Source organism: Portunus trituberculatus, chromosome 13, assembly GCF_017591435.1.
Source record: "Portunus trituberculatus isolate SZX2019 chromosome 13, ASM1759143v1, whole genome shotgun sequence".
In the NCBI taxonomy this organism is placed as follows: domain Eukaryota; kingdom Metazoa; phylum Arthropoda; class Malacostraca; order Decapoda; family Portunidae; genus Portunus; species Portunus trituberculatus.
This window is the reverse complement of record NC_059267.1, coordinates 886,118-898,293: the sequence shown is the minus strand read 5'-3', so window position 1 is coordinate 898,293 and position 12,176 is coordinate 886,118. Positions and strand designations below refer to the sequence as shown.

Here is a 12,176-nt window from a genome sequence, read left to right as displayed (position 1 = left end):
TATATAAATGAATAAACAAACACGCATAATCTTTTTTTTTTTTCAGAAAGTGTTACTGTTAGAGCCGAATAAACGTCCATCAAAATACACAATGACGTGCTTTTATATATATATACACTGTCCATGACCATTAATTATAGTACTAGACACACTGTACGTCTTTCTTTGAGATTATGTAATTGTGAGGTGTATCAAAGACTTCCTTACGGTAAAATTTTATGATAATAGTTCTTCTCCTGAATTCGTTTGTAAAAAAGTCAACATATCGGAAAAGAGAAGAAGAGGATAAAAGATCAAAACGTAAGATGAAATGTACAATAAGTGTGAGATGCTTCAAAGACTGCCTTACGATCAAGTTCAGTTATTTGATTTTTTTCTTTGAGTTCCTTTATAAAATGTCAACCTATCTACATCGTAAAAAAGAAGAAGAGGATAAATGATCAAAAGATAAGATGAAATATAAAATAATACAAAAAAAATAAAAGAAAGGAATGAAAGAAACAAATAATGAGAAGCATCGAACCGATAAGAACCGAGAGATGTCAAACGCTAACCTTGAGGGGGGGGGATCCTGCGGGAGATGGCGGCGGCAGCGGCAGCAGAAGCAGCAGCAGGAGGAGGAGATGGGGTACAAAGACAAGGATGCTTCAAGACACCAGTCCCTCCTTGGCCGGCTACGTGCAGGAGTCTGTGCCGCCGTGCCTTGGAATATTTAAATAGCGTTCTTCAAAATTATGGGAGACGAACTAACAAATTTTGAAGACCCATCATACAACTCAGTTATTGGCTTGTATTCACAAACAGCTTGATCAGAATAGATAGACAGACACTCATAGGCACACACACACACACACACACACAGTAACACGTCACCCACTCCCCCCCTCCCAACCAACCCACTGACGCGTACTCTTCCATCGAGACAAGTGGCAATTAACAGGTAACTATATTGACGTGATTACAGCCTGTGGTGATCAAAGGGATCGTGATGCAGTCTTTGTGATGGTGACTGACGTGACTTACCGACAGCTGGGAGGAGGAGCCGCTGGTGGGAGTCACTAGGAGGAGGAGGAGGAGGAGGAGGAGGAAGAGGCAAGGAGGAGTGTTTGTCTTCCTTTCTCCAGAATGAATAGCTGCTGGTGTCTCTCCTCCTGTAGAAGAAAGTATACACACATACATATATACATACATACATAGATACATACATATACACTCGCACACACAGGTACAAACTCGATTTGTGTAAGATTAGACCATTTTATTGACATTAGGAAGGGTCTATGTAGGTCAGGAATTCAATGGACACAGTCTTCACTATTTTAATCCCCCCATATAAGTTTCTGAAGCTGTGTAAAATCACTGGACAGTTAACAGAATGAATATGGAAACACGTCATGGTTCTGAAAAGGTTAAGGATTCTGAGCTTTTTCTCTCCCTCTTTCGTTCCGAGTGTTTTCATGACAGTACTCTCGTGACCATTCAGCTGCTTCTAGTGGAATTTATCAGTGTTTGCAAGTATTCTAATTATTGCAGTTACAATTTAACATGTTTAGTAGAAATGATTGGGTTTTATAAGTGTTTCTATGATGCCAGTGATAGTTTAGCTGACTCTAGTGGAAGTTATTAGTGTTTGCAAGTATTCTCATTTTTGTAGTCAAAGCTTAACATGTTTTAGTAAAAGCGAAATAAACAGAACCGATTATTATCATCATTATCATTATTTTCATTGTTATTATTATTATTATTATTATTATTATTATTACCACCATTACAATCACCATCATTTTCACCATTCCTGTTCTCGTACTTGGTGCTTCCTTAAGGGACTGATTACCGTCATGCCTTTGAAGAACGGGAGGAAAATGCCACTTCAATTTAGATAATGTCAAACTGATGTGAGGAGCTTGTTACCTGTTCTCTCCATCTCTCCTCCTCCTTTATCTTTCCTCCTCTTCCTCAGTCTTCTTCCCTATCCGTTTACCTGTTTTCCTCTTCCTTCTACTTTTTCCTTCCTTCTCTATTTGGTTTGCTATTCTCTTTTTATTCTTCCTCCTTTCCTTCCTTCCTAATCTACCTTTCCTCTTCCTCTTTATTTTCTTTACTTTTCTTTCATTCTTTCATTCTCCTTTTCTTTCTAATGTTTTTATCCTCTTTTCTTCTCCTTCTCTATTTTTCGTTTCTATTTCCTTCTCTTCTTCCTCTTCCTACTTTTATTCTCTTTTATCCTTTTTTTCGCTTCTTCCTTACCTTCGTCTCTTTCTCTTCATTTTTCCTTCTCTTCCCTTTCTTTTTTTATTCTTTCCCTCTCTCATTTCCTACCATCTACTTTACGTTTCCTTTCTCCTCCTTCTCTCAAATTTTTATCATTATCTCCTCTTCTTGTTTATTACCAGTGCTCTTTCTTCTTTCTCTATTTCTTACTTTCCCGCTTTTTCTCTCTTCTTCCTCCTTTCTCTTTACTTGTTTCTCAGTCTCTCTATTTCCTCTCTTCCTTATTCCTTTTTCTTTTCCTCACTGTTAATTAGTTTCTTTTATCACACTCGGAAGGAGAAAGGAAAGAGAAGAGAGATTACGAAAAAAGAAACATGAAAGAGGAAAGAAAATATGAAAGGAGTAAGATAATAGTAGGAGAGAAGAGGAGACAGAAGATAGAAGAAGAGGGACAGAAAAGAGAAGAAACGATAAGAGGCTTAAATGTAGAGAAAGATAGAAACGAAGGAAAAAATAATGGAGGGAGAGGTAGAGGAATGGATAAGGAAGAGGGAGAGAGGAAATAAAAAGAAAGGGAGAGAGAAAATTGACAAGAAGTGTAACAAGGAGATAAGAAAGTGAGTGACAAGAGGAATATGATAAAAATGAGTGACAGTGAAATGGAAAAATAAACAACTAAGAAAGACAGAGGAAAAAATCTGTCTATATGTCAGCCTAGATATATTTGTCTGTTTGTACGTATGTCTGTCTGTCAGTCCGGTAGTAGTAGTAGTAGTAGTAGTAGTAGTAGTAGTAGTAGTAGTAGTAGTAGTAGTAGTAGTTAGTGTTGTTGTTATTGTAATGGTCATGGTGGTGATGGTGGTGGTGGTGGTGGTGGTGGTGATGAGGATGACAGATAAGAGCCAGATTAGTTTGAATAATGCAGGCGATAACAAACATAAAGGGATGTGTGTGTGTGTGTGTGTGTGTGTGTGTGTGTGTGTGTGTGCTAAAGCCATAAAAGCTATTGTATTCCTGTCTCTCTCTCTCTCTCTCTCTCTCTCTCTCTCTCTCTCTCTCTCTCTCTCTCTATTCCATACATAAATGCATACTAACTAACGAACATACATACGAAAACATACATACGTGCATACATAGTATACTATTACTACTATTACTACTACTACTACTAAAACCTGCATGCAAATATTCTTCTAAAATTATGAAGAATCTCTCTCTCTCTCTCTCTCTCTCTCTCTCTCTCTCTCTCTCTCTCTCTCTCTCTCTCTCTCTCTCATCCTTCATTGCTTCTTTCCTCATGCATGATCTCCTTTCTATTTTTTGTTTCTTTCCACATCCTTACACAATTACGTATTTATTCTCTCTCTCTCTCTCTCTCTCTCTCTCTCTCTCTCTCTCTCTCTCTCTCTCTCTCTCTCTCTCTCTCTCTCTCTCTCCTCTCTTCCTCTTTTACCCTTGCCCTATTCTCATGTTCCTTTTTTCCTCCTCCTCCTCCTCCTCCTCCTCCTCCTCCTCCTCCTCTCCTCCTCCTCCTCTTCCTCTTCTTTCATCATTCCTCTTTCCTCCATATCTTCACTCTCATTTCTTCCGTTACATGCACTGGTCTTTCTTCTTTCTTTTACTCTCTCTCTTCTTCATTGTGTCTGTCTGTCTGTCTGTCTGTCTGTCTGGGATTGGTGGTGAGGCGTCTTATCCTTTTCTATCTTGTTCTCCCACCTTTAGTCCTTTAGTGTGTAATTCAAGCAATGTATGTAATTTATTCTATGTAATTTGTTTTTTCGTATTTAATAACACCTAATCTGTTCTTACAATTATAATCTTTAGTAATCTGTAATGTGATTTGTTGTTTATATGTAACTTTATGTAATTTGTTCCTCATGTGTAATTCTGTGTAATCTAATATGTGGTTCTTCAGAAGGCATTTTCTATGTAACTGTATATAATTGGTAAGTGATGTGTAATTCTGTGTAATTTGTGTCTACTAGGTAATCTGTTTTTTTTTTTTCTATGTAATCCGCCCTTTGTACGCAATTCCATATGGTCTTTTTATGTCTCTCTTTGTACATTTAATCCGCTTTCACACAGATCTCTCTCTCTCTCTCTCTCTCTCTCTCTCTCTCTCTCTCTCTCTTTCTGTGTGTGTGTGTATATATGATGCGCACATTTATTTTCATGCCTCTGTCCGTTTCCCTGTCTGTTTGTGGGTCGGTGTGTCTGTCAGCCAATCATGTAGCTAACCATTCACTCCCTCCCTCATTCACTCACTCATTCATTCATTCATTCAGTCAGTCAGTCAGTCAATCACCGCCCATCTATCAATTCATTCATCTATTCCCATTCAAGTATCCAACGAGCAAACTAGCCAGTCTCTCATCCTTCCCTCATCCCCTTTATCACTCTCTTTCTCTCTCTGCCTCAATGTCTTTCTCTCCGACTCACCTTTCAACACGTGGATAAGGATGTAGGCTGCGCGAGTGTTGGAGGGCGCGCACGTGTAATTACCGCTGTCACTCGCTGATACGTGAGACAGGAAGAGAACGCTGAGTGCTCCGCTGTTCTCGACTCGCACCTGTGAACAGAGAGAATGGGGGAGAGAAATGAGAGGAGGGATAAAGGAACAGGACAAAGGAAGAGGATATCCAGGTGTGAGGGAGAGGGAAAGATAGGGAGGGATGAAGAGGAGGGTGATTCAGTTAGGGAAGAGAAAGAGGAGAAGAAATAGAGGAGGCATAAAAGAAGAGGTTATAGAGGAAACGTGGAGGGTGAAATGAAAGGTATGAAAGGAAATACGGAGGAAAGAGGGAGGAAGAGGAGAAATGTGGGCCAGTGACCGGAGTGAAAGAGAATGAGGGAATGGGAAAGCAAAAACGGAGATAGAGAATGATAGAAGGTAAAGAACAAAAAACGGGAGATGGAAGTTATAGTTGGACGGAAAATGGAAAGGTGAGAAGGCGATAAAGAGGAAAGGAGAAATGGAAGAGAGAGAGAGAGAGAGTCGGGTAGAAAGAAGAGGAAAACGAAAGAGAGGAAGAAGAGAGAAAGAGAAGAGATGAAGGGAATATTATGATCTATTGTGTGTGTGTGTGTGTGAGATAAAGAGGAAATGAGAAATGGAAGAGTCGGGTAGAAAGAAGAAGACGAAAGAGAGGAAGAAGAAAGAGAAGTGATGAAGGGAATTATCTGTTGTGAGTGTGTGTGGGTGTGTGGGTGTGTGGGTGTGTGGGTGGATGGGTGGATGGGAGTGTGTGTCTGTGTGTGCGCGCGCTTGCATCAACGTCTGAAAATCGGTTCTTTCTAGCAAACTTGCGGTTCCAGTAAGGCGGCCAGACGGCGGCTCGCGACAGAACCAATCAGGGGCAGAAAAAAAAGAAGAAAAAAAAGAAGAAAAAAAGTGTGAAATTGCCTCGCGACTTGGAAACTTGTATGCAACTCTCAAGTGTGTGTGTGTGTGTGTGTGTGTGTGTGTGTGTGTGTGTGTGTGTGTGTGTGTGTGTGTGTGTGTGTGTTCTTTGTTCTCTGGTTATTATGATTTATTTACATTCGCTAATCTTCCTCGGGTTTTCGTATCCATCTCATCTCCTCTCTTCGTTAATCTCTTATTCCTTGTTTATCACGTGATCTTCTTTGTGTTAGTCTCTTTTGTTAATTCTCTACTTTTCTCTCCCCTTCTCTCAATTATTTTTTATTTTTATTTTATTATTATTATTATTATTATTATTATTATTATTATCATTATTATTATCATTATTATTTCTTAACATGATGTGTGTGTGTGTGTGTGTGTGTGTGTGTGTGTGTGTGTGTGTGTGTGTGTGTGTGTATGGGCTTACTTCTTAATCTCATTTTCACAACATATATTTCCAGTTTATTCATATGCTAATGTTTTTTTTTCCTCCTTAATCCTTTATTTATTTATTTTGTTTGGTAATTTCAAGAGTAGATTTTTTTTGTTTTATCTACACTCATTTCCCTTTCAAGTCTAATATTGTTTTCTTTATTTCAAGTACTTTTTTCAAATTCTCTCTCGGCATTGATAAATATTTCGTGTGTCATGCAAATAAACTTCTTTTTATAATTCAAACTTAATCATATTCGTGAATTTGTAATGTGTTTCTGCAAATTAGTCTGTGTGTCTGTCTGTCTCTGTGTCTGTCTGTCTGTCTCTCTCTGTCTGTCTGCTTGCTTGTTTGTCTCTGTGTGACTACTGCTATTACTGCTACTATTACTACTGCTACTGCTACTATTATTACTACTGCTACTACTACTACTACTACTCTTCTCCTTCCCTTTCCTTTCTTTTCCTTCCTTTTTATCTCTTTTCTTCTCTTCTCTTCTGTTATTTTCTTTACACCACCACCACCACCAACCACTACCACCACTACCACCACCACCACCACCACCCACCACGACAAAACATAACATCCCTTCCCTTATCCCCTTCATGTTCGGTTCAGATATTCGCAAATTTGTAATGTATTTCTGTAATGTATCTTTCTGTCTGTCTGTCTGCCTGGTTGTTTGTTTGTCTCTCTTTCTGCATTTGTCTGTATGTGTGTCTCGATAAAAGTCTGCCTGTTCGTCTGTCTATTTATTCGTCTGTTTGTCTCTCTGCTGTCGATATCAGGACTATAATGCAATACTAGTGTCATTCTTCTTTTCTTATCTCTCTCTCTCTCTCTCTCTCTCTCTCTCTCTCTCTCTCTCTCTCTCTCTCTCTCTCTCCTTGTTTTTCTGTAATCCTTGTTTTTCTGTAATCCAAACTCACTCACTGCAAACTCACACACACACACACACACACACACACACACACACACACACACACACACACACACACACACACACATACAAACAAAAGAAAAGCGATCACATCCAATATCTCACCCCACCACTCTCTCTCTCTCTCTCTCTCTCTCTCTCTCTCTCTCTCTCTCTCTCTCTCTCTCTACCTCTCTTGTGTCGTGGAAGTTGATCATGTGACGCCCGTGGTACCAGAACACATAGGCAGGAGGTTCTGTGTTACCTCTCAGAACACACACGAGGCGAAGAGAGCTGCCCACCCTTACGTATTTCTCAGGACCTCCCAGAATCTCCGACGTTGCCTCTGTGGGGTTGAAAGGCAAGGGACGTTAGTTAGTGAGTGAAAAATTGTGGTGAAGTTATGAGATTGAGTTTTTGCAGGGTTCAAAGTTGTGATTCTGCTGGGAAAATGCCGTAGAGTTTTAATTTTGGCGTGTTCACCGTATATTGAGAAGTAAAGGAGAAAGTTTGTTAGTGAGTGAGAGTTTATGAGGTTGAATTGAGTGTCTGAGAAGTTATAGCCATGAAGAGACTGGAAAGAGTTAATAAGAGCGTGAGAAAACGGGGGAGCATTATTGATGATTGTGATTCCTTTTCCTTCTTCAACATCATGACGCGTTTTCATACTCATTTTGTTTACTATTTGGTGATTTTATACAGCTTCAGAAACTTATGTGGGGGATTAAGATAGTGAAGACTGTGGCCATTAACCCTCTGACCTCCATAGACCCTTGCTGATGTACATAAAATCGTCTAATGACACCAAAAACGTATGGTAAAAATGCGTTCTAGATATTAAAGAGTTAAGAATGTTAGGTTAAGTTAGGTGAGGTGTGTGTTGAGGTCAGGTTAGGTTAGGTTAGGATAAGTTAGGTTAAGTTATGTTACCTTGATAAATTAGGCTTAGTTGCTTTGGTAGGTTAGGTTAGGTTAGGTTAAGTTACGTAGATAGATTAGACTAAGTTGTTTTGATGTTGACGTTAGTATCAGTAGGAGTTATTAGGTTAGATTAGGTTACGTTTGGTTAGGCTAAGTTGGTTTGCTGTTCACGTTAGCATCACTAGGAATCATTATTAGGTAAGTGTTATTTCTGTCTAGTGCTTTAGTTCAAAAGGCAATGGAGAAGGTTAATTAATGAGTGAGGTCAGACGGGAAGAAGTTATAATTGCAGGAACGATTCTGAATTGTATAAACACTATTGAAGATGATTGTATTTATTATTTTACTGTTTAATTTAAGTGTGTGTGTGTGTGTGTGTGTGTGTGTGTGTGTGTGTGTGTGTGTGTGTGTGTGTGAGAGAGAGAGAGAGAGAGAGAGAGAGAGAGAGAGAGAGAGAGAGAGAGAGAGAGAGAGAGAGAGAGAGAGAGAGAGAGAGAGAGAGAGAGAGAGAGAGAGAGAGAGAAAGCGACAAAGCGGTTTTGTTTCAGTAAAAGTCTACGGGAATTGATTTTCTCGCTTCACTTAACACCGCAAGTTTTTGGCCTTGGAATTGCGAAACATGTTCTATCTCTTTCTCTCTCTCTCTCTCTCTCTCTCTCTCTCTCTCTCTCTCTCTCTCTCTCTCTCTCTTGTAACGACACTCCATTTATATTTTTAAAGGCTAATATTAAACTAAAAGCTAAATAAATGTTGTTCTTAAATTACGTATCTGTATATGTATTCATCTATGATTTTTTTTCTATTCACCTGTCTGTCTGTCAGTCTATCTATCTATCTATCTATCTATCTATCAAATTGCCACGGTGAATAAAAGCCGTCTATCAATCTGTCGATCCATCTATCCATGTTATGAGATTTTAAACCATATAATTTTATCCACCCATACTACTTCACGTATCTATCCTTCTAAAAAATCCATTACCTACCTACCTATCTACAAACACACATACAAACACACATGCAAAGCCATCTATATAGCCACTTACTTCCTAATTTACCTACCTATTTACCCATTGGACGTCTTAACTAACTACTTACACATGAACTTATACCCATAAATACATAGCCATCAATATATCTATCCTATTCTACCGACCTATCTACCCACCACACACTTTAATTAACTACGTGACTTGAGAAAGGAAGAAAGTGAGAGAGAAAGTTAAGATAGATCAAATATACACGTAATATATCTACTTACTTTCCAAATCTACCTTCCTATCTACCCACCACATATCTTAACTACCTACATGACTTAAGAGAGAAAGAAAGAGAGAAAGTGAAAAAGAAAATAGATAAAACACACATTAATATATCTACTCACTTTCCAATCTACTTACCCATCTATCTAGCACCCACCACACCCTTTTACTTACCTACAATTCTACCTACCAACCTCTCTATCTGTCTGTGTCACGTAGCATCATTCCCAGCCCGTCTCGTCCTTACCGTGTACGTGTAGAGTTGACATGAGGCTGACGGGCGGGTGGGAGGTGACCTGACACTCGTACACACCATCGTCTCTCGCCTGCACGTACAGGATGTGCAGCTGCCAGTCCTGTGTGGGTGTCAGAGAGGAAACGCAATAAAAGTCGCTCCGGTTTCATATAAAAAAGTGACGAAAATTGTCTTTTTTTGTGGAGGCTTTGGGAGAGAGAGAGAGAGAGAGAGAGAGAGAGAGAGAGAGAGAGAGAGAGAGAGAGAGAGAGAGAGAGAGAGAGAGAGAGGGGAGGGAAAAATGCAATATATTTAGATGCAGTTTCGTGATAAAAGATGAAAGAAAGCACTTTTAGTCTTTATCAATGTGTTTCTCTTCCTATCCATTTCATTTTTCGTGGATTGGATTAGTTAGGTCGTATTATATAACTTGTTGCAGGTAGAGGAAACAGAGATACGTGATTATTTGAAGCTTATTAAAGAAACAACACCTCTCTCTCTCTCTCTCTCTCTCTCTCTCTCTCTCTCTCTCTCTCTCTCTCTCTCTCTCTCTCTCTCTCTCTCTCTCTCTCTCTCTACTATTGTACCAGCGTTATGTAAATCAGCGCTTAGTTCTATTTGAAAAAGCAACATTATCTTTTTTATTTTGGTACAGTCTCAGTAGGTTCCAGAGAAAAGGTGAACGAACTCTTATTTTCCTCTCTTTTAGTTCATTTCGTGTAGAATTAAATGAAAGCCACGTGAAATTGACGCTTGGTTCTTTTCGAAAATTAACCTGATTATTACTTCTCCTTTTTATTATTGTCAGTAAGTAACCTCTCTCTCTCTCTCTCTCTCTCTCTCTCTCTCTCTCTCTCTCTCTCTCTCTCTCTCTCTCTCTCTATGTCTGTCTATCTATCTATTTATCTATCTGTCTGTCTATCTGTTTGTTTGTCTGTCTATCTGTCTGTTTGTCTGTCTGTCTGTCTGTCTGTCTATCTGTCTCTTACACACACACACACACACACACACACACACACACACACACACACACACACACACACACACATCTCTCTCTCTCTCTCTCTCTCTCTCTCTCTCTCTCTCTCTCTCTCTCTCTCTCTCTCTCTCTCTCAACTTCGAGGCAACATCATAAACACATCCAAGAAAAGAAAAAAGAAAAAATCACAGCCACACAGAAAACTTCATATCCAACGCCACCGCGCAACACCAAACAACACAAAACACACACAAAACACATTACCACACTGCATCATCATCTTCTTATCTCACGCAGGCATAAAGCATAATGATAACACACATTACGAGACAAAAACATTTCAAAACATTTCCCGACGCTCGCTCATCCACACAACACTACAACCTCGGGACTCGCTTTGACTTGAGAGAGAGAGAAAGAAAGGGAGAGAAACTGAAAAAAAATATAGATAAAACACTCACGCAAGCACTCTCATCTTCCTCACAGCACTATACCCTGGGGACTCACTTTGACTTTCAGGAAACACCGAGACAAAGCCAAGGAAGGCAGAACAAAACAGCCTCACCCACGCCAAACCAACCCAGCTCAATCTAAAAACAGACAAGCTTCAGGGTGGCGAGTCAAAACAGCGAGCTCTTTCACTCTTACCTCCTTCAGAGCGCCACAACACCAAAACTCACTTTGACTTGCTTGACAGGACACATATGAAAGCACTCACGCACGGCCGCTCATCCAGTTCACGGAGTCTCGCCCTGGGACTTACCTTCTCCTGCTTCACGTAGCGCACTTGGAACCTCTCGTCGCTCGTGTAGGAGGTGTCGCCGACGGTCAGGAGATGATAGTCCCTCCGGCGTATCCATGACACCTTGAGAGACAGAGACAGAAAGAGATAGATAGATAGATAGATAGAGAGAGAGAGAGAGAGAGAGAGAGAGAGAGAGAGAGAGAGAGAGAGAGAGAGAGAGAGAGAGAGAGAGAGAGAGAGAGTAGGATGCATAATGGAATTTGCGTTAGAAAATGGGTTTAAGTGAGGAATATGCATAAAATAATGTTTAAAAGAGAGAGAGAGAGAGAGAGAGAGAGAGAGAGAGAGAGAGAGAGAGAGAGAGAGACGACGACGACGACGACGCAACAAAGACTAAACGAAGAAAAGAACTGGAGGGAACGGCAGTGACAGACAGAAAGACAAAGGAGAATGCACACACACACACACACACACACACACACACACACACACACACACACACACACACACACGGAAGAGAGAGAGAGAGAGAGAGAGAGAGAGAGAGAGAGAGAGAGAGAGAGAGAGAGAGAGAGAGACAGAGAAACACAGAAACACAGAAACACACACACACACACACACACACACACACACACACAACCCCTCCCCATCCTACACACAAACCGTCCCCACCCACACACACACACACACACACACACACACACACACACACACATACAGACACACACTCTATAAGCACAGTGGAGAACCTTACAGTGTTATCCCCTACATCGTGAGCCGGGCAGTGCAGGATAACAGGGGCCCCGACTTGGACTCTTGTCTCTGTATTGTTCGGCTGCAGGAAGAAAGCTCTATCCTCGAGGCGCACTTCCTCCACCTCTGCTGGTCCAACGAGGGTTGTGGACGGGGGCAGGAGACTAGGGAACACTGAAAAATGATAATGAAATAAGTGAAATACACGTTAGAGAGGTGCATGGAGATAAGAATGAATGTGAGAGGTAAAGTGGGCGAAGAGAGATGGAGTGAGGATGTGTAATGGCCAGAGGACGCTTGGACATTTGCAAGGGG

The 12,176-nt window shown here is 40.4% G+C and overlaps 1 protein-coding gene across 3 annotated transcripts in view; it reads right to left on the bottom strand.

Moving 5' to 3' along the window:
- The window catches only part of LOC123503006 (leucine-rich repeats and immunoglobulin-like domains protein 2), a 45,857-nt gene that overhangs the window by 1,594 nt on the left and 32,087 nt on the right, over positions 1-12,176 (bottom strand). For all 3 annotated transcript variants that reach the window (XM_045252354.1, XM_045252352.1, XM_045252355.1), the window contains 7 exons: positions 11,863-12,035; positions 11,127-11,228; positions 9,397-9,505; positions 7,158-7,312; positions 4,651-4,780; positions 1,024-1,151; positions 555-702 (listed from right to left, as the gene is read on the bottom strand). In XM_045252354.1, coding sequence (XP_045108289.1) covers positions 555-702; positions 1,024-1,151; positions 4,651-4,780; positions 7,158-7,312; positions 9,397-9,505; positions 11,127-11,228; positions 11,863-12,035 — 945 coding nt within the window. The remainder of the gene's footprint in view (positions 1-554; positions 703-1,023; positions 1,152-4,650; positions 4,781-7,157; positions 7,313-9,396; positions 9,506-11,126; positions 11,229-11,862; positions 12,036-12,176) is intronic.